Source organism: Tenrec ecaudatus, chromosome 5 (assembly GCF_050624435.1).
Source record: "Tenrec ecaudatus isolate mTenEca1 chromosome 5, mTenEca1.hap1, whole genome shotgun sequence".
In the NCBI taxonomy this organism is placed as follows: domain Eukaryota; kingdom Metazoa; phylum Chordata; class Mammalia; order Afrosoricida; family Tenrecidae; genus Tenrec; species Tenrec ecaudatus.
In genome coordinates, this window is record NC_134534.1 from 112177941 (window position 1) to 112205160 (window position 27220).

General features: G+C 44.4%; 1 protein-coding gene across 1 annotated transcript in view; it reads right to left on the reverse strand.

Moving 5' to 3' along the window:
- The window catches only part of FRMD3 (FERM domain containing 3), a 195916-nt gene that overhangs the window by 39307 nt on the left and 129389 nt on the right, over positions 1-27220 (reverse strand). The window contains exons 9-13 of the mRNA XM_075550869.1: positions 26354-26417; positions 24585-24673; positions 18021-18095; positions 16029-16097; positions 10992-11116 (exon numbers count right to left, since the gene is read on the reverse strand). Of these exons, the coding sequence (XP_075406984.1) occupies positions 10992-11116; positions 16029-16097; positions 18021-18095; positions 24585-24673; positions 26354-26417 (422 nt within the window). The remainder of the gene's footprint in view (positions 1-10991; positions 11117-16028; positions 16098-18020; positions 18096-24584; positions 24674-26353; positions 26418-27220) is intronic.

Genomic DNA, 27220 nt, shown 5'->3' on the forward strand with positions numbered 1-27220 from the left:
CCAAGTATTCTCATTTTCAGAAGAATCCCAAGGGGCATGCTATATCGGGAGTCAGCAAACTTTTGTTCGCTTTGTGGGCCAAGAGACAACGTCAAGGGTTAAATGTAAAACCACGAATCATGGCTTGAATATCGAGAGAAAAAGCCTGTGGCTGCATCTAGCCCTCATGCAGGAGATTACTGGGCCCTGGAATACACAAAAGAGCCCAGCTACTACTGTGGACTGCTCCGTAAAGAATCGCAGTAGGAGATCCTGGATAGAGCTGGAGAATCTTGTGGAACAGAACTCTAACTCATACAATGTAGCGCTTACCCAAGGACAGAGGATTAGGAACAAAGGAAGAACAGACCAAGAAACACTAAAGAGGAAGGGGGACAAGTGATGGGACATTGAGGGGGCGGTAATGAATTAGTTAACACAAAATGTGTATAAACTGGTGAGTGTAAAAGCGATTATCTTCTCTGTAAACCTTCATCTAATCACAATACATCTTTTAAAGGAGGAAAAATATTCCTATGCGCAATTCCCCACTGTCAGCGAGAAGTACTGAAGATCGATCATCTTGATTTATAAAGGTGCAAAAAAAAAAAAAAAGACTCAAGAAAGAGACCAATCTGTCCCTGGTCACCCCACTGTCCAGTGGAGGAGCCAAGAGCAGACTTCTTTGTCTCTGTCTCAGATGTAAATGCAGAAACACAGCAGCTGCCTGAATCATTACAACATCACATTTTGTGATGTTGGCACTGAGGACTACTACACTTCATACACTGAAATATTCCTGGGAAGTTAGCCAACTATACAACTGAAATGATGGACATAGTAGGAATCTTATAATACAGAATACAAAATCTTTTCAATGATAAGATGCACTTGAATTGCATCAGGAACATGAGAGTGAGCTTCCTTAAAGCATGTAAACACTGTGGTGCTTTGTATGTGCCTATGATGCTGGAGGCTATGTCACTGGCATGACAAAGAACAGGAGGGTCACCCAAGGTGAACAGGCTTCCAGACTAAGAACAGACTGGGAAGAAGGACTAGGATACCCACTTCTGAGGAACAAGACACTGAAAATCACATAGTTAGCAGCAGAGCACTGGCAGATATAGTGCCAGAAGATGAGCCCCTCCGGTTGGACGCCAACACCACAAACCAAACACATTGCTATCAGGTCAATGCTAACTCAGAGCGACCCTGTAGGGCAGGGAGAACTGCCCCTGTGAGTGTCCAAGACTGTAACTCTTCACATGAGTAGAAAGTCCTACCTTTGTCCCACAGACCAGTGGGTGGTTTTGAACTGCGGATCCTGTGGTTTGCAACCCAACATGTAACCATTATACCACCAGGGCTCCTTCTCAGGTCAGAAGGCACTCATGACTGAAGATGAGTTTCTTTCTCAAAGTGAACTTAAGAAGTAGATGGAGTAAGGCTATAGGGACCTTTATTTGCCAGTAGAATGCAACTCAAAATGAGAAGAAACAGCTGCAGACACCTATTAATAATTAGAACTTGGATTGTTAAAGCATGAATCTAGCATGAAAATTGGAAGTCGTGAAAAATTAAATAGATTGATAGTCTAGGCATCAGTGAACTGAAGTATACTGATATTGGTCATTATCAATCTGATACTTATATGGTTCTATGCTGGGAATGACAGATTCATGGCCAAAAAGAACGATTCAAGATCTCTCTTGAAGTACAATGATGTCTGCGATAGGAATATCTATCTGAATACAAGAAAATCCAGTCAAATTTATGCATCAGCCACTAAAGCTAGTTTAAGAATTCTACCAACATCTTCACTGTCAAATGGATCAAACATGCGATGAAAATGCATTGATAATTATGGGCAATTGGAATGCAAAAGTTGTAAACAAAGAAGAAGGAACAGTACTTGTAAAATGTAGCCTTAGTGATAGAAACAAATTTGGAGATCACATGATGGAATTTTGTAAGACCAATAAGTTCTTCAGAGAAAATGCTTTGTTTTAAAACAAAACAAGCAGACAAACAAAACAAACACAAAAGAATACTATACACATGGACTTCCCCAGATGGAATACATAGAAATCTGAATAACTATATCTGTGGGAAGGGATGATGATGAAGCTCAATATTATTGGCCAACATGAGGCCAAGTTCTGAATGTAGAACAGACCACCAATCGCACATATGTAAGTTCAGGTGAAACTAAAGAAAATTAAAACAATTCCACTTGAGCCAAAGTATCATTTTGAAAATATATTCTACTTAAATTTCAAGAGCATCTCAAGAATAGATTTGTCTTATTGAACACTAAGACTGGAGACTTGATAAGCTGTGGGGTAACATCATGAACATAATATAAGAAGAAAGCAAAAGATCACATTTTAAAAAGGAAAGAAAGAAGATCAAAATGGATTTCAAAAGGACTATGAAATTTGCTCTTGATCCTAGAGTAGCTAAAACAAATAGAAGAAATAATGAATCAAAAGAGCCAAACAGAAAATTTCAAAGCAGTTCAAGAAGACAGAGTATTATAATGACATCTGCCAAGACCTGGAGTTAGAAAACCAAAAAGAAGGTCACACAATCAGCATATATCAAGCCAAAAGAACCGAAGAAAAAATTCAAGTCTCTGGCTGTAATAATAAAAGATTCTATGGGCAAAAATACTGACAGATGCAGGAAACATTAAAAGAAGATTGAAGGAATTGACATTCAACCATTTCAAGAAAGAGAACTTGATCAAGAAACAATGGTACTGTAGGAAGAAATGTGAATTGCACTGAAGATATTATTGAAAAAGAAGCCTTCAGGAACTGGCAGACTACCAAATGAAATGTTTCAACAAGGTGGTGAAGTACTGAAAGCACTCACCAGTCTATGCCAAGAAATTTGTAAGACAGCTGCCTGGCGAACTGGCTGGAAGAGATCCATATTTGAACCCATTCCAAAGAAAAGTCACTGCAGGGAATGGGGAAATTATCAAACAATACCACTGATGTCCCATGCCAGTAAAATTATGCTGGAGATCATTCAACAATGGTTGCAGCAGTATATTGACAGGGAGTAGCCGCAATTCAAGCTGGATTCAGAAAGGGATGTGGAACAAAGGAGATCATTGTTGATGTCATGTGGATCTTGACTCAAAGCAGGGAATACCAGAAAAATATTTACGTGTATTCTGTTAATTATGCAGTAGCATTTGATTATGTGGATCATAACAAACTACAGATAAAATTAATATTGAGAAGAATGGAAATTTTCAAACACTTAATTGTGTTCATGTGGAACCTGTACAGGATCAAGAGGCAGTTGTGTGAACAGAGCAGAGGGATACTGTATGGTTTAAAATTAGGAAAGATATGCTGCCCAAGACTTCTTTTTTCCCATTGGATATGTTGTTTAATGTATAGTTGAATTTACCTTCATCTTTGCTTTCCATTTTACATTCTATGACCTTGTTGAGGCTCCTTTCAAGTTCCTGTATATCCATAATTTTTAAGCATCATTTTTTTGGAGCTCATACAATGCTTTTCACACTCCGCACATACATCCCTTGTGTGAGCACACCTGTGCATTTGCTACCCTCTAAGACCACTTTAAAGAGGTCTTGGATGTGTTGAAAATTGAGGATGGTCCTTTAAGGACGAAGGTGGGCTGACCCAAGCCATGTTATTTTCAATCATCTCCTATGCATGTGAAAGTTGGGGCTTGAATAAAGAAGACCGAAGAAGAATGGAGCTCATACAATGCTTTTCACACTCCGCACATACATCCCTTGTGTGAGCACACCTGTGCATTCACTACCCTCTAAGACCACTTTAAAGAGGTCTTGGATGTGTTGAAAATTGAGGATGGTCCTTTAAGGACGAAGGTGGGCTGACCCAAGCCATGTTATTTTCAATCATCTCCTATGCATGTGAAAGTTGGGGCTTGAATAAAGAAGACCGAAGAAGAATCCATGCATTTGAATTATGGTGCTAGCAAAGAATATTGAAAATATCAGGGCCTGCCAAAACACCCAGAAAAACTGCCTGGGAAGAAGTCCAGCCAGAAAGCTCCTGAGAAGTGAGGATGGCAAGACTTTGTCTCACATACTCTGGACAGGTTGTAAGGAGAGAGTAGTTCATGGAATAGGACAAATACTTGATAAAGTAGAAGGGCGGCTAACAAGGGGAAGGCTACAACAATGGGTCCAAGCATAACAACTGTGAGGATGGAGCCGGTCCCGGGGAAGGACATCTTGTTCTGTTGCTACGAGTGAGAACCAACTCAATGGCAACTAACAACAATAAACACACTTTCAACTATCCTTTGAGTGGCATACATTTCCGGTGACTGACAGAAGTGTCATCTAGTACCAGGATCCAGAGTTCCAAAGATGTGACACACAAACGATGAGAAGGTGAATGTTTTTGAAAAGCCCATGAAACACGAATTGATTTGCAGAGATTCCTCAATTTTTCTCTTATCCCCAAAGCTGCTTCTGGTACCTCCTACTCGAGAGGCACCACTGACACCACGTGTGCTGCCTCATTCCCGAATTCAGGAGATACAGCGATGAATTCTGAATATTGACTGTGCTCATCTCATCCAGCCACTATAAATAAACTCAGAAGCTGCTCTCTGCTCCATGGAGACTCCTGGCTCCCACAGAAGCAGATTTGGCTGCTGTGTGCCTGCCAGCAACAAAAGCTATACAAAAACAAAACAAACCCAAACCCACTGCAGAGTTGGTTCTGACTCAAGGGTTTTGACACTGTAAAATGTTAGGGGCACAAACAGCCTCATCTTTGTCCTTTAGGATGGCTGAACCACTGACCTTGTGGTTAGCAGCCCGACACCTGGCCCACTGCACCGCCAGGGTCTGGGAGCATAGGCTATAAAACCAAACCCAAACTCCTCTTTCTCCTGTGGAGTGGCTGGTGGTTGAAATGGACAACCTTGAAGTTAGCAGTCCACTGCTTCCCCGAAATGCCACCAGGGATCAGAAGCCACTACATAGGCAAGTTCAGGATAGCCCAGGCATGTGCAATGCTAAAAGTGGTGCATAATTTATATTCGTTTCTTCTAATTTAGACTACTAACCCATTTATCTACAGTACCACTAAATAATTTCCTAAACTATTCCTTGACTTGCAGCGTAGTTTGGGATGTCTTGATGCACTGATGTTTTTAACATTAAGTCAGAGAACCGGATATTTAAGACACTGTACACATGGGAAGCTTAAAAAGACATTCAAGTGCATCGAGAGCGAAACTGTTAGTGCAGTCAAGTCGTGAGTCCTCTGACAAGGTAACTGAGTCTGCCTTTTTCCACTCATCTGGACTTTCCAAATTTTCTAGAAGCCATTGTATTAGCTTTATGATCAGAAAATAAAGACAAATAGCAATCACAAAACCTAATGGCAGGAACACGTGGGATTCTATTTGGTTTTGATTGGCATCTCTAAGTAGCCATAACCACAGTGGAAAATATGTTTATACAGAATTTACAGACAACTCTTAATGTTACAAGGAACATGAGAGAAATTTCAAAAAGACCCAGAATTGCTCCTAAGGTATGTATCCTGACATACCTGGGCCTCAGAGGAGAAATGACTGAGCAGAAAATGACTGAGAAGCAAGCCACAGAACTCCATAAAAAGAGAAAAGAGAGGGGAAATGTCTCATATCAATATGCATCTCAGAGGCCAGGCTCTTTGTGAAGAGGCACAAAGTCACTTCAATGTCAGTGGATCTGCATAAGCCTTGGCTGTCAGACTGCAGCTGTGATGGAATTGGAGCAACTGTGTGCTATACAAGAGGCTCTATCTGATGTGATGTTGGAAGACCTGCAAGTGGAAAAGGCAATTGGCCCCATGGGTCACCAGCTGTTGGTGTTAGAGCAGAGGGCGGGTAGGATCAAGAATGTGGCATGGCCCGTGGGTGAGAGCAACCTTCTCTCTATATGCTCAACATGCCTCTACAGGCTCACACGTAGACTTCCTAGTAGGACAGTAAAGCCATTTGAAGCAGTCTCTGGTTATGGAGAGGTGCTGCAGTCAACCTTTAAAGTGACCCCAATTCTCCCACATACCACAGAAAGCAATAGTCATGCACACGCAGGGGCGTGTACATTCACAGGGATACTACCAAAGGGAGGCTTAGGAGTGTTACTTAATCACAGCCTTTAAAAACAAAACAAAACACAGTTGCTGTTGACGCCATGGGTTGGCACAGACTAGGTGTGGTAGAACAGACTATGTTTTGTTAGAACAGAAATAGGGTTTTCAATGGTTGACTTTTGTGGCAAGAGATCACCAGGTCTTTCTTTCAAGCCACCTCTAGATGGATGCCCCTGCCAACTTTTCAGTTAGCAGCTGAGTCCATTAACCATGTGCCCCACCCAGCGACTGCTGTTTATTCTTTGGAATAAACAAATTCTCTCTCCTCTAGAAATACAGCTTTCAACCCCACTGCATTGCCACCTCCAGGACCCGCCTGCATTGAAAAGCGGCTGTAGCTCCTTTGCTTCCCTTTTGTTGGTAGGAGGGTACTGGAACTCTTCAATTCTAACTTAGTCTTGTCAACCAAGTGCAAAGTGGCAGCTCTTTCCTACCTGTTGACTTATGTTCATCACGAGGGCTGCCACGAGTGACAGAAATTGTCTATCGGTAATGGCTAATTAATCTCACCTGTTTAATTTCTCTCTTCTTCTCTACCACAGGCCAGCATTTTTCCATAATGAAAAATAGATGTCCAAACATCTTGGTATCTACACTTTAAAAGAATTGATGCTATTTTTCAAGTGAATTTCTTCAGCTAGGACTCTTTAACCTGTCATTTCACCCAGAACCACATCCACTCTAGTTTTGTCTTCGGAAATTCTCATCTGTGCTAAGTGGCATGTCTCCAATCATTTGCCAGTGCCCTTTCACATTTTCCACAGCATGCGTTTACTTGGATCGGGTAACCAAGCAACTTCGAGTAACATGAAAATGTCCTCATTGCCTGGTGCTTCGGAGCTGGGTGCTTTCTCCACATAGATGCTGCCCGCGTCAGTGTTCATTCTTCAGCTGTCGGGGCGGGGAGGTGGGGAGTCGCACGTCTTCTTTGAACATCAATGGGCTACTCTGGCCACGAAAGCCTTCCCCAGCTGTCTTTAAGAAACTTTACATCCTTGAACAGTGAAAGGAGTTCATCAGACAAATGGGAGGTCATGACCCCCGAGAGGCATGGTGGTGACAGAGATGCCAACAACAACCACCTATCAGAGACTGGGTGCCACATAGCTTTCCCTTCACCTCACAGAGATAGCGTTTCCAAGCACCTGAATTAGGATCCTCCTTCTTGCAATTTGATCTTTAAACCTTGGGGACAACTCTTTTTGCAGGAGCTGAGTGTTGACCTTGACCTGCTTCTGAATATGGGCAGTTTAAGAAGACCAGTCACTTTGTCCAAAAGGTCACTTTTACCTGCAGTTGCAAGTCAAGAATTCCTTTGAAAGGGGGAAACCTTGGTAGAAAAAAAAAGTGCAGTTTGAAACGTCCCCAAATATCTGAACTACATAGGTTTGAGGAATTGTAGGGACACATGTTAACGTTCCCCAAATGGTGGCTGGAGCTAAGCAGGCATTCCCCCCTCCAGGGTCTTTCTGCCCACCTGAAAGATATCCTTTCTCCACAGGTTGCCAGGTTGCCACAGCACAACCAACCATAGCTTCAAGCTCTCTTCCCACTTTGGGGGTTTCAGTAGTCCACCTCAATGTCCTTGGAAAAGGGAGCTCCAGAAAGATTCCCCCTCAGCAGAAATCATCCTGCCCACAGCCAGCCGAAAAAGCGGTGTCACTCATCTCAATCTGCAAGATCCCAAATAATGTCCCTTTGGTTAACTCCATGTCCGTTTCCAGTTTCTCAGCCTCTACATACAGGGAGTCTGTTGCTCTTTGGGACTTGTGTCCACACAGGACTAAAAGTATCATCGACAGAAGCAGGGATGTGTGTCTGTTCCACTGGGCACTTGAAGCTGAACGAAGCACCTGAATTTCACAACTATTCCAATATTTATACTAAATCATATTTTCCATGGACACTGACATGTCCTATGCTCTGTAAGTCTTTCTGTGTCTCAACAATTGCACCTTTAAAATAAAGAAGTTGAAGTCTTTCTACATGTGCTCAAAGTCTCTGAGTCAAGGGCAAGACCTGGAAGGTAGGTGCTCTTACCTGCTAGGGGCTACATCACAACAGCTCTGCCTCTTAATATAGATGGAATCTACTGCTTCTCCTAGTCTCCCTCTCTCTGCCTCAGTTCATCTCTTGGTTAGCTCTTCTCTGGGCTATTGACAGTGTGTTCTCTGTTCTTCCAGACCAGTGGCTATCAACTAGGAGCAACTTTGTCCCCCAGGAAACATTTAGTAAAATCTGAAGACATTTCTGTGTCCTACCGAGAAGGTCAATAAAATAAAGGTCAAGGGTGCTGTTAGACCTTGTACAACGCACAGAGCAGCTCCCCAGTGAAAAGTCATCTAGTCTAACCTATCAGCCACACCAAGCCTGAGATACCCTACCCCAACCACAAAAGAACAACAACAAACACAAAACCCTTCGCCACTGGGTCACTGCTGACTCATGGCGACCCACATATGTCAGAGTAGAGCTTGTCGGTGCCTGTAATTGTAAAGAATTCAACCGTAATAACGTCCATGGGTGAATTTAAACAGCCAGCCTCTTAGTTAGTAGTCAGGCATAAACCTAAACATAACCTCTACCATAAGAATGAATGGCTTAAAGTGCCATTTCGAGAAGTAATTTCCATGCTTGGAATCCTTTAGTATCTCTCAGTTTTCCAATTAAAGTTTAAATTCTCCAGCAAGTCAAATCAGATCCATAGTGATCTGATCTTTCCTTAATTTTGTATCTTACCTTTCACCGTCCCTGAACCCCTCCTCCCTCACCACCCTTGGTACCAATGCAGGTATACCTGCCCACCCCACATTCTCTCTGCCTCCCCGCTGTGTCCATTCATTCTGTTGCTCACTGACCTCATAGCTGACACTATGATGTGACTAGAAAGGGAGGAGATGCTGTGCAGGCAGCTCGGGGCACGGGCATCGAGTGAGGCAGGGGGAAAGAGAACCCACAGACAGTCCACAAGCGCAGCACGGGTTCATCTCCTCTGTGCTTCCCCTTGTTGTCTCCCAACCGCCTCGGAGTGCTCCAAGCAGAGAGACTGGGTCTTCGTCTTCACAGGTCACAGCAATTTGCCCACTGCGGGCGCTGTAAAAGTTTCTATGTGTTATAGTAAGGGACGAACAATTTCCTAGCTTCTTTTAATTCGACGCTTTCTCAGACATAAAAAGTACTAACATTTCAAACTACAAGGATAAAACAAAATCCATTACTGTCTAGGTCCAAAAGCTCAGACAGAGAGGCCACCCACAAAGGCAGAAACATCATCTCTGTTGACAGATACATGCCAGCAATGTGGGCAGAAGCCCAGGGAATTATTGATGACTGAGAAGTGAAGGCTGCTTTTCTATCACAAGGGCAGGTGCTGAAAATGTGCACACACACCTGGGCTAAGCAAACAAATTTAGCCAAGAACGTGCAGAGCTAGTTGTTGAGGCAGACTGTACAGGCCTTCCGTTATCTGTACACACTCGCTCTCCTTATCACCTTGCAACTCTGCTTGAGGTGAACAGGGGTCTCCTAAGATTCCCTTCCTCCGTATTTGCTTCCCCTCCGCTCACAAGGTATTCTTAGTCCCTAGCTATCCGATTCTTCTAAACATGGTGCTTCTTTTAAGGAAAATATTTTCTAAAACTCATTACATTTTAGTGTGAATAAACTGCTGCTGCCACTCCCAAGAACATTTACATTCGAAGCCATATTATTATGGACTTAAACATTTTCTCCTATCAAAGAAAATCTTCACTTGAAACTGCAATGAGGTGATTTGTGGAGCAGGGCTAAGCTGACCTGCCCTCTTGAAATGACTCAGGAGCTAGAGTTTGAAGAGGAAATCACAATTGATCAGCTTTAAGGAAAAGCAGATTAGATTCAGGAGACATGATGGTGCAGTGGTTACACATCAGGTAGGCTGCAGTTCAAATGGTAGGCAGTTCGAAAGCACTAACCGCTCCTTGGGAGAAAGACTGAGCTTTGGCATCTACTTGATGGCAGGGAGTATATTATATTTACACACAGGTTCTAATCACTGCTATTTTGTGTTCATGGTTTTTGTTTCTGGTTTTCAATTTACTCTAAAATTAACAAAAGTGGGAGATGGCATTCTAATTTGTGCCTCACCAGATATCTGGAATACACAAATGTAGTGAGATTCTTCTGTGAAGTAATAAGTAAAGTCCTTAAAAACTAGGAAGCTTAGTGGAACATTTTAAAGATGATTGGTCATCTTTAAAAATATAGCAGCTTATGCATTAAAGTGGACAGCAAACTTCTTAGGGCCTGTCACATCTGTCAAACAAGGTTTCTGAGGAAAGGGGAACAAGAGGCTGGGGAAACTGAGACTAAAAGACGTGCCCACTGTTCTTACAGTCATCGCTCTCATTGCAATTCAGGAATGCCATCCTTCCAACCCACGGAACATTCATCAATGGCGGAACCAGTCCCAGTCCGTGGGTATTGTGTGGCAGCCATTAACCACAGATGGTTCCAGAGCATTGCTTTTTTTATTATTAGATCTCAATTCATTGATTTAAGAGCCACATGTGGTTAGCAATTACCGTATTGGATAGTGCAAGTCTAACATCATTACCGTTTCATGATGTGATTTCTAAAAGCATTTAACACCAGTGACTTAACTGGAAGAGAAATGGATAGGACTGCCAGTACTACAGAGTTGTCCAGCTGCACACACGCACTTACTACAAACATCGTTCCTGGTCTCCTCTGGCTCCCACCCCACCCCACATCTCACTCAATATCCCCAGGGTTGATGTCACATTCGTTCCTCCACATTGAAGCTGCGGTGTCCCCCTCTGGAAGGAGGTGCAGACTTACCCTCGCCCACGAGGAGGTCCTCATGCTGCTCCCTGGAGGAAGGCAGCAGGGGCTGCAGAGGCCCCATGTGGATGACGAGCTGGTTGTTCAAGGAGTGGGGACTGCGGCTCTGAGTCCTGTTTGCTCTGAAAACAGACACAAGCCAGAGAGAGTGGGTTTCCCCCAAACAGCGCCCAGACCACCCTCTCCACCTCTTAAGCTGTAAAGTGCCTCTGGATGCACACAGTACATTGGGCCAGAGGTAAAGGCAGCCTGTCACTCGAGCTTTACAACACTTCTTATTCTTCAAGTTCTCAGAAAATGTCCAGGTGTTCTAATGCAACACACTAGAAGAAAATGTTAAAAAGGAAAAAGATCCAAGTATATTTAGCCATGTCCCATCAGTGTTAAGCATGCTAGGGGACAACACAGGCATCTTAAAAAGATATAAACAATGCCCCCAGGGAGATGATTAATAATGTTCTCAGGCGAAAAATGACAATGATGCCTCTAAGGTGAATGAGAGGCATATATAAACCATAGCTGTAAGAACGGATTTGGGGTTCACACTTAATTGTAGCCCCAACCTAAGAGCAGTTAGTTATTATGATATGGTCCTGCTATTACACACCCTCCTGACGCGATCACTGAAGACAGGCATGCTACCCCCAACCTTTCTTACCACACACTCCAAAGCTAGGACTCTTGTATACATTGGAAATCCCTAGTTGAATCGACTTTTGGGAATCACTGAGTGATATCAATTACACCACAGGATGTCCAGTGACTAATTTTTCAGAAGTGATTGCCGGACTTTTCTTCTTGGGTATCTCTGGGCGGATTTGAACCTCCAACCTTTTGGGATGTAATTGGTATCACTCCTAGCTTTGGAGTCTGTAGTAAGAAAGGCTGGGGGTAAGACTGAGCAACATCTTCTCAACAAAAAGCTTTTATGCCAAAAATTACTGTTTTTACTCAGCTTTCCACGCAACTTTCAAAAAGGTGCTGACAGGTTACCATGATGAGAAAGTTGTGGGCTACTGCCAAGCACATTCCAACTCCGGGAAATTCTGTGTATACATAGTAGAATTGTGCTGTAGGGTGTTCAAAGGAACTGGTTGGTCAAGCCTATTTTCAGAGGCACCTCCGTGGGTTCAGTTCACCAACCTTCCATGCAACCCATTTGTTCTGTCCTTTATAAAACACAGACCATCTGATTTACAGGCCAGTATGCTATGATACTTCTCGCTGACTTTCTGTAGCCTCTCGATCCCACAATGCCTGGAAAGAGCTGCCAAATGTAGTGCTGCCTAGCCCCGACTTATCGGGCAATTTTCTGAAAGATGGCCAGAAATCCCACCTGGCTTTCACTCTGCCCTGGAAACTGAGGTACCTGCTCCGGAAGCAGGGCTTTCCCATCCAGGCGCGGGTACATGGCAGGTTTCTCTACTCTTAGAAACATTGTCAGTGGACTAGTGGGGCGGGGGGGCGGGGGGGGTCGAACGGCAGGGCAGGTGGGGGGTACGCCTGCCTGATTTGCAGTTCCTTCATGATTTTACTTGCAGCTGAAAGCAATTTCTGAATCCCAATGGTTTCTAAGAACTCTGTAAGGTAGAAAGGTATCCTTTGAGAACTATAAGAAACATTGTGCTTCGAAGAATGGTGACATAAAATAGAATGACTACAACAAAGCTCCACACTTTGAAGAGATATCTATCTTATGGGATGCTAGCATGCATCGATCTGTCAGAGTCTATGTTCTCATTTTCAGATAAGAGGCAATGACACTAACATCTCCACCCATAAGAGATTGAATTGTGTTCCCTCACCTGCCCCTCCACCCCTCCACCCCACCAAAAGGATATCTTGCCTGTACCTGTGAATGTGACTCTGCTTGGAAATAGGGATTCTCTTTTGTTAATTTAATGTAGCCTTATTGAGGTAGGGTGGGTCTTAAACCTAATCCCATCTAAGTGGCATCTTATACCTGGGAGAACAACCCCAGAGAGAGAGATACACAAGAGGCACATTTCATGTGAGGGTTATGTGCAAGCCAAGGATACCACGAAAATGGAAAAACATATAGACTTATCAACAAGGGAATGAAGTTAGAGCCTGGCTCAAACCACATATACATTTATCTCAAACCGAATAAAGACTTAAATGCAGGAGCTTAAAGAATAAAATGCTCAGAAGGAGACATGAGTACATGTTGCAGCTTGGACGATGGATTTGTCTGCCTGATGTAACGCCAAAAGCAGAGGCAACAAAAGAAGAAATAGATGAACTCAATATCCTCCAGGACAAAAACTGTTTATGCTTGAAGGACATCTTTAAGAAACTTTAAAAACAACTCACAGTACGGGATACATTTTTACAAATTATCTATCTGTGAAGAGGTTTGTATTCACAATCTATAAAGAATTGTTACAGTATAATAATAAAATGAAAGCTAATCCAATTGGAACATGGACATAACTCAAACAGAGATTCCCCACCCCCCCCAAAAAGATACACAAACGGCCAATAAGCACCTGAAAAGGCATTCAACTCCATGAACTACTAGAGAAAAGCAGATCAAAACCACAATGAGATACTGACTCAGACCTGCTGGGATGGCTATTCTCATAAACAGTAGGCAGAAAATAACAAATGTTGCTGAGGGCAAGAGAAAGCAGAAAAAGCATACTGCCAGTTTGGAAACGTCTGACAATTCCTCCAGTGGTTAAATGTGCGTAGAGTCACATGTGAGCTAACCATTCCCCTTCTAGATACATACCCCAGGGAAGCGTCTTCATTAATGTTTGTAGCAGCTTAGTCACAATAGTCCAAAAACAGATAAACAAAATGTGATAGAGCCACGTAATGGAATATTAGCCAGCAATCAAAAGGAGGTGAAACACAGATGCATGCTACAACATGGAGAAGCCTCAAAAACATCTTGCTAAAGAACAAAACCAGTCACAAGGACCACAGATTGTATGATTCCATCTATATAAAATGTCCAGAGTAGGAAAAGCTAGCGAGCCCTAAGGTAGATCAGTGGCTAGGGAGGAAAATGGAATGGTGAAAATGGTCTAACATGTATTGTGACGGATTCACATCTCTGAAACGGTAAGGTCATTGAAAAGACGTTTCAATGGGTGAACTGCATGTGGATCCTAACTCATGAAATTCTGTTTCAAAACAGAAGAGTTTGTTCCTTTGGGTTTACAATATCACGAGAACTCCCCTGGGATAGAGTAGAACACCCAAGCTGATTCACTAGCTCACCTTCTGCCTGCCAGGTTGTCAGCAGCTTTGGGGGTGGCCGATGCGACAGAGTGTCCAGTACTCAGCAGTAGGACAATGGAAGTCTACTCTTGCATCTTCTACCAGAGAGCTATGACCTTGAGTCAATCATCGAACTTCTTTGAGACCCAAGCTTCCTTATCCCCACAATAGAAGCATCAAGTGAGGTAATCTCTGAGGTTACTTCCAGATGCAAGTTTAAATTGTGTATTTTTTCAAATGTTCTGGAAAAGTTCAAATAGCATCTATTAGCATGCCCCTGTCTTTATTTCTTCCCCCACTGAACAGCATAACAATCTTGGGCAGGAGGTGCTATCTATCTATCTATCTATCTATCTCTTCTCACTAATGATAGATGCTCACAGGTATTGTAGTGAGTAGGTGTCCCTAGCCATGAGGCTTGGCTTCCCTCCCCTTGCTGTTTTCTCCTGCTTCTCAAAGCCGGAGAGATTGCATTGGATTGCAGACTCACACACGACACCTGCACATGGGTTAATCCCCAGTGAGTGAGTTGTTTCCTCTGTATCCTATGCATTGATGTGGGCCCTCACACTGATTGCAGTTCTGCTCCTGTCCATGGGGAAAGCTGTCTGCAGGCCCATCTTGGTGACACTGCCATGAGGCCTCAGCTTCTTCCTGAGTGACAAGGTGGAAAGGCAGCCAGCTCACTTGGTTGCCTTGGTAATAGAGGCTACTCTCATCTGACTATATGTAGCATAGACTCATCATAGTCCAAAGGTGGAGAAGGGCAGAGAGGTGCCAACCTATCTGGCCTTAAAAGGGAAAAGAGTCATGGTCCAGATGTTCTGTTTTAGGCATTTAACATCCGTGAAGTTTAGGAGGTACCATGAATTGAGTTCATTGTGGCGGCGGCGAAGAGAATGTGTCATCCAGACGAATCACCAAGTCCTATCACTTGAAATAAGATGTATACCCTGCAACCCCACCACCTGAACATTTGTCAGATTGTGATGGTTTGTGTGACACCATGACATGGGAGTTATGCCGCTGGTATGTCAAATACTAGCCATGTCACCCACGATGGACAGATTTCAGTGGAACTCACAGTAGGCAGGAAAGCCAGATGGATCTACTTCCTACAATAAGCCATTGAAAATTCTATGGATCGCATTAGGATACTATCCAGTGCAGTGCTAGAAAGGGAGCCTCCTCAGTTAGGAGGCGCTCAAAAATGGACTCAAATGTCAACGATCAAGGAGACAGTGCAGGACTGGGTGACAACAACAAACAGCACACCTCCCTGAACCAATAATGCCAACCCCCTCATGCTTCAGAGTGGCTCTTTGGAGCAAATGGACCAGAGGTGAGAAAGCACTGTCAAGCAGTGTGAGGGCACCAGGAAAATGGAGACTGGCCAAGTCTGACAAAGGCAGGAGTGACGTGGTGACTGGCTCAGCCAGGAGATGGCAAGACCAGCCTCACACCCATCTTCTCGGAGGTCAAACTAAGCCTGGGGCTCCACTGAGCGAGCAACTCAAAGTGACCACCCAGATGCAGTCCAGGCATGGTGCAGCCCAGTCTGTCTGAGGGCAGGATGCGGCATGATGACCGTGCCTGGGAAGAGAGAAAAGATGGTTTGGGGTGCGATGACTTCTTTTCTGTGTTTGACGTCCATTAGACGTCTTGTCCTTATTGAAGTGATGTCACCAAACACACAGGGGGGCCCTACAGGATTTGGGAAAGCCAGTTTTGGCCCTCTTTACCCCACCCTAGAAGCCCAGAGCCCACTGGAGACAATCCACTCACCTCTGCACCTCAGGAGGCTTCCTCTGGATCTTGGAGCTGGCCTCCACTACCTCTTTGGCAACTTTACCACTGCAAGAAAGAGAGCCACAACTTATACACACAGATGCCATGAATGCACAGACGGGCAGGGATAGACGTGTATGTGCTTGTGTGATGGTGTGTCGCTGTGATTAGGTACTATCAAGGCCCTTCTAACTCATAGTGGCCCTAGTGGACAGAGCAGAACTGTCCCATAGTGTGGCCTAGGCTGAAAGCTTCCGAGCCCAGTACATCCCCACATCGTTTCTCCCAGGGAGTGGTTGATGAGTTTGATCTGGTGAACTTTTGGGTATCAGCTAAGTGCTTAACTATTGTGCCACTATGGCATCTTATGGGTAGGTGTGTGTGTGTGTGTGTGTGCGTACATGAATCATTTAATGGCCACTATTAAAAAAGATAGATATAAACAAAACCCATTGCCACCCAGTCAATCTGGCTCATGATGACCCTATGCGATAGGGTAGTGTTGCTCCATAAGATTTCTGAAGCAGTCCATCTTTACCAGATCAGAAAGCTTCCTCTTTCTCCTGCAGGGCAACTGGTGGGCTTGAACTGCTAACTCTATAGTTGCAGTACTTCACCCACAGCACCACTAGGATCCTTGATGGCTACAATAATATCTCTGAAATAGGATGTTATATGATTTGGGCATTATGTGAACACTATATTAAAGCTGTTTCTGATCACTGCCATTACTAGAGCTGGTAAAAGCCAGAAGAAGTGGAGAGGAAGCAAGTGAGGAGGGAATGGACTGCACCTGTCTCACCTGCTGCTCTGCTCACCTGAGCAGCAGGAGCAGCCCAGCCCCACACAGACCCCCCCCCCACACACCAACCCTCTACCTGCCCACTGGTCAAAGCCTGAGAGCCGTGTCCAGATCCATCCCCTGGGCCTCACTGGCCTACATGGTGGGCCAGAGCTTCAAGAATCTGGGCCTGTGAGCACCCAATTTGTAGAAGGCTAGGGAGGACAGTAGGAAGCCCAAATCCATCTGCAGAGTATCTATTTGGATTCAGTCTCTGGCAGGTCCCCTCTGGCCACAGTTGAGGGACCACGATCAGCCTTGCTATCAGACAGAGATTATTGTAAATTTGATTAGAATAGATGGGCCTATGGTATAATATGATATATGGTCAGTTGACCTCCCTCTTGACCCAACCTGCATTTGCCCAAGGTTTAAATAGTTTTTTGCTGGAAATTGTTTGAAAGTTTCCACAACAGAAATTTTATCTCTGACTTTAAAATATTGCTGGTAGTCTTTTCTTTTTTACAGTTTTTTATTGTTTCTGTTATGAAACACATAATGAACAGACGCATAAATAATGGAGGTAATAGCTTAATGGGGATGGGGGAATTGGGAGACAAATAAGGAATATGGGAAATGAGAGGGTGCACTAGAACTGATGGTGGTAATGTATATACAACTATTTTTAATACAACTGAACTATGAAAGTGTCTGATTTGTGAATTTTATATCAATAAAACTGTTGGGGGAAAACAGTCTGGGGTTTTTTAATCATTCCGAGGATATGATCGAGAAAAGGAGAGCTGCATTCTCTTTAAAAACAAAACCGTGTGGGACCTCGGGCGCATGAGCTTGAACTATACACTGTCTGATGCTGTCCTATGGGAGTAAGACAGTGCACCTCACAGACTTGTCTGCAGGTGCAGATGGGTGTGCATGCGTGTGTGTGCGTGAAGGGATGGGTGCATGCAAGTGTCACTTCATGATGGCCAGATCTCACTCAGGCCCCCTACCCTTTCTGATTTTGAGGCAAGTCCATGAATAGAATTTACCAATGGGGTCTGGGGGAGGGGGGGAAGAGGGCGGCGGCTAAAATAGGGGTGCAAGCCAAAGAGCACTTTATTTGCAAGCCAAATATTCAAATACTTTTTCAAAGGGGCTGCCACCACCCTATCCCCAGTGCTTAAAATGGGAAGGGTAGTACCCACCTATATCGAAATCTACTTCCTTTGAAAAATATCTTGCTGCTTGACACAGTCTTGATCTGGCTGGATTTTGTATACCTTTAAGAAAAAGCAGAATGGGAAGCGATAAAGACGTTAGCAAGTCAAGTTGGGCGTGGCACACAGATATGGCAACTGGATTATTTTGGATAATGAGAAAGAAATGCATTTTATATTGTGACTCAGCACACACCTACAAAACTAAGAGAGCAATTTCCCCAAAAGATGGCTACTTTTACCATATATATGTAACCCAAGCTGATATGTTCTATGCTGTTTTCTTTCATTCATTTTTTAAAAATCGCTGGACATGACCCACATATTTGATTTAAGGAGCCACTTTTGGGTCACAACATGCAAAAAGGAATCAGGCAGTACTGATGATCAGAGGGGGTTCTTCCCAACTTGTATCTGAAAGACGTTGAGAGGTGGAGTTTGTGACGTGCCTCGTTAAGCTCTGCAGGGGCAGGGGTACTTTCTTGCTTGTGCCTGTGTCAACCTGGCCGCAAAAACCCAGCATCCCTGCTATACAGGTCACTTTGTCACCAGGAACCCACTCACTGTGGGTGAGAGATGGAGCTTCGAATCCATGTCATGCATGTCATGGAAATGGGTCGCTAGCTTTTGTGTATTCTCAGATGAAGTCACTACGACCCAGTGCCCTTTAAAAGAACCCACGCTGGTAGGTGACTAAGCTACATGTGGAACAAGGCGCCCAGCCAAGCCCTGATTCTGCACTGCTCAGCTGTCCCTGTAAATAAGCACCAAACAACAACACTCTGAAAAACAGCTTAGAACACAGGCTGCCCACAGTCTGCAGGCAAGGCCCCACATCTGTGCTTAGGCTGAAGAGACCTCTATGTCAGTCTCAGGAGGTTTCATGCAATGCCAACGAACATGTTACAATGGTTTGGAGATCATTGAAAATATCGAGCATCATAAAATCTTTACAAGCGAAGCCATACTTTCTGTAGGATTCTGAGCATTGCCAGGTTCACAGGCAGGGCCACTCTTAGTGCTTCAGGGCCAGCAGTGCTTTCTCCTGTTGGCCTCTGGAGGCCTTCATTCAATCACGCAGCAAATATTACTGAGTGCCCATCATGTTCCCAAACTAAGCCCAGGAAGACACCTGGTCTCCACATTGCTGGGGGACAGGTGACAGAAGCGCCCACCTAGGAGCCAGGGGCATGAATGTGAATTACAGACTTTATGAGGGGTTCTTAGGGCTATGAGGGCAAAGTTACATTAGCAGCCTGGGGGGACCTGACCAGGTCTAGGGGTCCTGGGAAAGGACCCCACAGAAGGGTTATCTGAGCTAAGAGCCCAGGAAAGACAGTGCCAGGCAGGAAGGGCCAAAGGCTTTGGAAGTCGTTCGAGTCTGAAGGCCGAGTAGACAGAAAGATTGAGCGGTGCCTCCCGAACTCCACACCCACTGCCATGGCATTGATTGCAACCTAGAGCCACCTGGAGGGCTGGGCAGACCTGCCCACCCATCTGAACCTCTGAGACTCTGGAACTGTTGCCTGGAGTAGAAATCCCCATCCGGGAGAGGAGCTAAAAAGATGAATGTGTTTTCCCATATGTCTGTTATTATTATTATTATTTCAATGATGAGAGAAAACTAAAGGCACAAGAATCAGCCCTAGGAGGAATGTACAGGGACTGACTTCAAATAGTGTTGGCGAATTTGTCTTTGTCCAGAGGCCAATGGGGAGTCTCAGTAGCAATCTTTTGCAATGACCCTCCCAGGCTCATGTCATGTCCCCTAACCAACCCCAGGAAAACAAACATCCCTGTGACCTGCCAGCTGCCGGTGCCCAAGTCTCAGAAGGATCGTGTGAGTGCTAGACCAACGCTCTACAGAGTCTGAGACAATGGAGAATGACATTAACTACATATGACCAGCAGCGATCGCCAATGGGATAAAGGCCCAGTGGGGAGGGTTCTTCTCAAGGCAGGGCCCGGGGCTGACAGTTTGGGAGCTTGAACAACAGGTGGAACCCACATTTTCAGACCTAGCTAACTTGTATGTCACTAAATTTTGAGTGGCATGAGTTGAAGGAGCTAACACGGTTCATCTGGGAGGCGCAACAGTGAGCCGTGGTGGCGCAGAGGGCTACACACTGAGCTGCTAATACATGCGCAGTGGCTCAGATCCACCAGCTGTTCCTCCGAAAAAAGACCAGAGTTTCTGCTCCTGTAAAGATTTAGGAAGTCTCGGAAACCCAGTTTTGCTCTGTCCTAAAAGGTCACCATAAGTCAGAAATGACTTGATGGGAGGGAGTTGGGCTTTTCTAGCTTTATGAAGCATCATAAGAAGTCCCGGTGATGCGGTGGTGAGCTCTCCGCTGCTAAACGAATGACTGGCAGCGGAAACCTACCAGCTGCTCCTTGGGAGAAAGATGGAAAGAGCTCCGGTAAAGAAGACAGTCTTTGAAAGCCTGGGGCTTCAAACCCTGAGCTACAGGATTGTTGTGAATCAGAAGGAACTGGACAGCCATGGGTTTGGTTTTAGCCCTTGTGGTGTATTCTATATGCAACTGGAGACAGAGAGAGTGTGTCATTTGAGTCCCCAAATATCCCGGGTGCTATCACAGTGTGTAGGCTAGCACAGGCATGAGATAAAGATTCTTGGAATGAGAGCACTGTTCAGTGCCTGCAGCGAGTGTGCCGGGAACGCAGGTGGCAGCATTCGGTGGATGGAAACAGCAAACACCTGGGACAAAGAAGCTCAGACGAGGTTACTGTTGATAAGTGAATCTCTGGGGCCTCGAATTGGGGAGAAAACTTGGGTTTCTGCTTCAAGGTTCTGTTCTCAGGCAGCAGCTCTCAAAGCCAGAGTTTTCAAACCAGCTTGGTGGCCCTGGGCCAGCAGACAACCAGCAGTACATTCATGCCTTAAAGTGCCATGGGGAATTCACAGAGCCTCCCTGTTCCCATGGCATGTGAAAGACAGAAGGGGGCACAGACCACTTCCAGTCAGGGAAACAAGATCAGGATCAGGGCTTTGCTCTGCCAACTGAAACTATTAAAAATGGACCTCAGCCCTGGAGGGAGGGCCAGGCAGTGAAAGAGCAGACTAAACAGGCTTCCACCCTTCCATTTAACAAAATCACCAAGTCCTCCCTACCCCCACACCCCACCAACCAATGCTTAAAACACCTGTCATCATTTGTAGAGGTGGGAGCAATAACAGGACCAATAGCTACCAATTATCAATGGGTCTCATGTCTGAAAGAACTAAGACCACAAGACAAGAAGACCCAATTCCATTGTCTAAACCTACTGCTACCAAGTGAATTCTGCTTCCTGGTGACCCTGATGTAGAGTTTCTGTGGCGAAAATCTTTCTCAGACCAGAGAAGGTCATCTTTCCCTGAGGAGCGGCTTTGGGGGTTGAGCTGCCAGCCTTCCAGTTAACAGCCCAACACATACCTGACAGTGCTTTGGTTCTTTGTGAATTCAAACTCTTTGTTCCAGGCCACCATACTAGGCAGTAAGTAAGTTCAGATTCAAACCCATATCTGTTTGCTTTCACAGCCCGGATTGCTCCACGAGGCCACATGGTGTGGCAGGAGCAGGGCGTGATCCAGGCCCTCCACCCTGCAGACAGAAAGAAGGCTAAGGCCAAGGCCCCACAGCAAGTCAAAGCAAGTGATCCCTAACCTCCTCCAGGAGGAACAGGAATGGTTATAAGCTAATGGAGAAGCAAATGTTCTGGAATATCTCAGATCACAAGTACTACAAATACTGAAATACTGTTCTTGTTAGCTGTCATCAAATCCACCTTTCACCACCACCCCCAACCCCCAGCTCATAGCAATCCCTATGCGCAATGGCATCAGACATTGTCATGTGTAAGATTTTCAATGTAGATTGCCAGGACTTTCCTTCTTGTCTTAGTCTTGTAAGCTCTGCTGACATGTGCTCAGCATCAGAGCAACATGCAAGCTGCCACTGACGGACAGGAACGTGATGGGAGATGCCATGGCCCTGGCCTTCCTAGCGGAGACACTAACCAGTCTGCTCCATGTTCACGGTTAAACTCACTGGGGTCTTTGGGAGTTTCTGTAAACAATGGGAAAGGTTTCCTCTGATACACAGTTGTCCTATTGAAAGGTAAAAAGATCAAACAAACCTCCTTGCTAGCTGCCAGCTAACCTGTTTACCACAATGTGGGGGGAAAGTCACTGAATTATGCCTGTAAAATCTGTACCCTCCCGCCCCCCACTCTCCCCATGGGCCTTTCCTAGGACTCTGCCCCCCCCACCTCGGGGGGGTGGGCAAGAAAAGTGGGTAGACCTGCACCACGTGGGAACTTAGTCATTTTCCTCACCACCACTTGGGAGGTCAAATTGGCAAGTGTTTTGTTAAATATATATTTTACCACCCAAAAACATTTTTAAAAAGGGTCCACAGATTTTAGATGTTTCTCTGTCCCCCTTTCCCACCCCATTTCCTATGCAGCTTTTTGAAGGGGCTCTGGTGGCACCATTAGATGAGCATTCGGTTGCTGCAGTAGCCACTCTGTGGAAGAAAGCGGCGGATGGCACTTCCCACCACGACGTAGAGGGTTGCTGTAGATTAGAATACTTCGCCAGCAGTGGCGGCTTTTGAGACTTCTTTCCATATCTGGTCACTGTTTACAGCCTTACCTTCCTTTCCATGCTGGCAGCCCATGCCCCAACCTCAGTCCCCAAAGTGCAGCTTCCACTCTGCTGCCGTGGTCCCTTACTCAGACTGGGATGCCCTTCTTCCACTTGGAATGACCTTTTACTTCCTAGTTTTTGCAACCCTCCGGTGGGGTTCCCTTTAATATTTTATTTCTACTCCTTTTTTGCTCTTAATCATGGCATAAAATTTTCCCGAGACCCCAAACTATGTTTTCTTGACTCACATAATATTTGTTGTAAACTAGTTCTGTGCTAGACTCTTCAGGGAGCACAACAACAAAGACAATCTAATCCATATCCTCAGGGAGACCCAATCCGGGTGGGGAGACAGATAAACCAAACCCCAAGCGCACTGCCATGGATTCAATGCAGACTCACAGGACAGGATAGGCATGCTCCTGTGAGTTTCTGAGACTGTAACTCTTTATGGAAATGTAAAGCTCTGTCTTCTTCCCAAGGAGCAACTGGCGGTACCGAACGGCCCATGTTACAGATCACAGCGCAACTCGCAACCACTAAGCAACCTGGGCTCCTGGGGAGAGTGATCTGTAATAACGGTTGTGAGATGATAAAATGTTCACTTTGCCTTGTTTCTTGACTCCATCCACCAACTCCCCCATTTGTAAGAAAACAGACATTCAAAAACTCAGTGTCTCCAAGTAATTCCTTGATGGAGACCAGATGATTTGATTAAAGGAGGTGGATTAGGAATTCCAAAGGAGTCGACTTCCATACAGTGTGGCAAGTTCTCGGAGAGTTACTAGAGTTACCACCTGAGCCAGCAATTCTGTTCCTAGATATATAACCAAAAGAGTGGTTCATACAAAACCAGAATGTGATGATTCAGAGTAGCACTATTAAAAATAGTAAATAAATGAAAATAATCCAAATGCCTGGTAAATGATAATGGAGAAGGAAAATGTGGTACATCCATTTAACAGGATATTATTCAGCTATAGAAAGGGATGAGTAGATGTCAACTAAGCCAGCATAGAGGAAGCACACCAATATCCGGTGAGTCAAGGACTTTAATTAATCAGTGGTTTGGGCAGGGGGAGCGGCAATGATGTTTGGATTCACAGGGATGATGTTTGGATTCGCACAATGAAATGAATAGATCTCACAAATACCATGCAAAGTGAAAGAAGCTGTACACAAGAAACCACATAGTAGATCATTCTGCTTACGTGCAAAGTCCAGCATGGACAAATCCATGTGGACAGAAAGCAAAGGAGTGACGACCAAAGAGATTGAGGAATGACTGCTGATCAGAATGGGGTTTCTTTTGGGGATGATGAAAATTTTCTGGAATTAGAGGGTAGTGATGGTTTCATAATTCTAAGACTATACTAAAACCCACTAAATTACACACTCTAAAAGGGTGAATTGCGTGGTAGAAAATTACATAAAAATCATTTAAAAAAATTTTAATCACATAAGCTTAGACTAAAACCTGCCAGTGTTGAGTCCCCTTTCTCTCAAGGCTCACATGGGGGAGAGACCTGTATTCAGTGCTTTCTCAGAGTCACTCAGGTGGTTTTTGTTTAGCCAGTGCCTGAGTACTGCGGGGAGAACACGGATGGAGTAAAGATTCTCACAAATGCCCTTGGGATGGTGCTAACCACAGGACACTCTCTCTGAAAAGACTAGACCTCTTCTGGCCATTAGCATTCCACAGCATTCTGTAGATCATCATGTCAGGATTTTATAATTGTCCTTATTAGGTTTTCATGTGACTGAAGACAGAATTCATAACTCATTTAAATATGATCAAGAGGCTCTAATAAAGAGAAACAAATGCACACCCATTAGCAAAGTACAGGGGGTTCCAATAGTGCTCGTAGAACCTCATGAGTCAGGGACTAAGAGCTACTTACTTATAAAAGGCCTGATTCTCCACCCCACACTTCCAAAGATGCTTGCAGGCAGCTGGTGTTGAAGTATGGAATGCCAACACTGCTTTTTTCTAATAAAGAAATAAACAAAATGGAGCACGTGAATACAGTTTTTCCCCTTCAAATAGTTACCGATGTATATCCTGCCTCCTACACCCTAGATTGAAAATAATCTATGCGTGTTAGCAGGTTCTAAAAGTATTGTTGAAACAGTGCTCCCTCGCCTTTTGCAGACATCATCAATCCATCCAGGCCTCACCATCCTCCTCAATGCTGCAGGCATTGACCAACCATCCATTAGACTTGGGTGGGCTTAAAAGCCTACCTGGCATCTTGTCTAGTGAGAATCTGTTCCGCATACTCTGCTTTGGATTCCCCATGTTTCCAGATTTAGCTCTGAGTTTCAAAAGTTCAGTAATGGCTGTCTTCAAAAATGCTTCTCTGAAGAACTTTACCTGTATCTCGCAGCTTTTTATTTTAAAGGACCTCTGTTTTAAAACTGTCAACTTTTATTCTTTTCGTCTTGTTTTTTTTTAATCATTATATTGGGGGCTCATACAACTCTTATGACAATCCATACAGCCATCTGTTGTGTCGAGCACATTCATACATTTGTCACCCTCATTACTCTCAAAACATGTGCTTTCTACTTGAGCCCTCGGTATCAGCTCCTCTTTTTCCCCCTCCCCTCCCACCCCTCTCTCCCTCATGAACCCTTGATAATTTATAAATTATTTTTATTTTGTCATGTCTTAAGCTGTCCGATGTCTCCCTTCACCCAGTCCTCTGTTGTCTGTCCCCCAGGAAGGAGGCTATATGGAGATCCCTGTGATTGGTTCCCCCTCATAGACTCTGTAACACTCCAACCAGTATGGGTGATATTTAGCTTTGTAATATTCCTCCCTGGTTTCGTATCAGCAAATTACAGAGAAAGGGGAGGTTCTATCTTCTCTCTCAAATTTGTCCCAGCCTGTTTTTCACATGGAAATGAACAGTTGGCATTACTTCCTGACTGTATTTATGTATACTTATTTACACACACATATCCACCACTCATGTCAGTTTGCTCTTCTGTGGTGACTGTGTGTTGATTGGATGCTGGATGCTACACCACTGGTATTTTATATACCAGAATGCTCACCCATGATGGACACGTTTCAGTCGAGGTTCCAAACTATGACAGATTCGGAAGAAAGGCCCAGGGATCTACTTTCCAACACTGGCCAATGAAAACCTTATGGGTCACCATAGAGCACTGTCTGAATTGTTTGCTTTGGACTTGTCATCAGGATGGATGAGTCCTATTTGGTGATGTCATCGGAATGGATGAATCTTATTTGGTGATGTAGAGGGTCAACCAGAGTAAAGTGAAATGGATTAACACAATGGCCACATCAATTGTTTTACCATGATAGTGACCATGAAGCTGACAAAAGACTGGGCAGAATTTCATTCTGTTGTTTATAAGGTCACCAGGAGTCAGTCAGCTCAACAGTAGCTACATAGATGCAAGTATATTTTACACAATTTATAAATATGTACTTTCAATGTTTTTATGTAGATAAATATTGACAACATTTATTTATTTACCTCTAAAATGTCTCTAGCATGTAGCTTCTCTTATCACTATGGAATTCAAAGTCATGGTCTTTTAGGAGTATAAGGGGTATATTTTCCTCTGGAATAGTTCTCAAGCAACACACTTATCCTTACACATACGCCAACAGGTACTTAGAAAAGCAAGATCTGACCTCTTTCTGGGAGCCAATCACATAAAATGTCTTCCCTTCAAACTTCAATTTGCAGACATCTGGCCTAAGAGAAGGGAAAAAGAAAAAGGCAGTTAGCCAAGGTACCTGGCTTTCCCACAGGAACCTGGCTGACTCACAAATGCCAAGCAGATGGCAATGAAATGAGATAGTTTAACAGTGAAGATGTAACGAGCAGCAAAGAGCCCCCATGTAAACGGGGGCTCTTTCCTCTCCCCCCCCCCGCCCAGACAGCGGTGCCTTTCCCAAGAAAGGGTCTGCTGGCAGCTCAGAATGATTTCTTCCTTATCTTCCAGGGAGGCTGCACTTTCTTCTGAGGAGCTCTGGAGAGTCTGTCCGTGCTAATGACCAAGACAACACCAATTGGCTAGTTCACTTTGAGAGGTCAGAAGAATGTGGTTATGTTCAGACTCGGTCCATGAAATATGCTCATTCACAGTAATTGTCTCCTTTATGATTTAATAGCTGTGTTTAAGGAGCGTAACACACCATGTTGCAAAATTGTCATCCTGGCTCTCCCAGCTTATAAAAGAATGATTCTACTGTATTTTGAGATGCTCAAAATAAAAAAAAATTTAAGAATGTCAAATTATCGTCAAAACCCAAATTATCGACATTGGGTTTCAACATTAGAGGACACCCAACTAAGAACTTCCTGAAAAGTAGACTGTGGGTCACATCCTCAGTGTGAATATGTGTGGAAGGAGACAAAGAAGGAGTCTGTTTTTCTCCCCAGGGTCTAGCTCTGAGGATAGTGATGTTTGTCCGGTGGCTTCCTGGGAGAAAGAACAGTGAGGTCACAATCTGCTGTGTTAACACAGTGATTTTGTAAGAATGACAAAGCCTAAT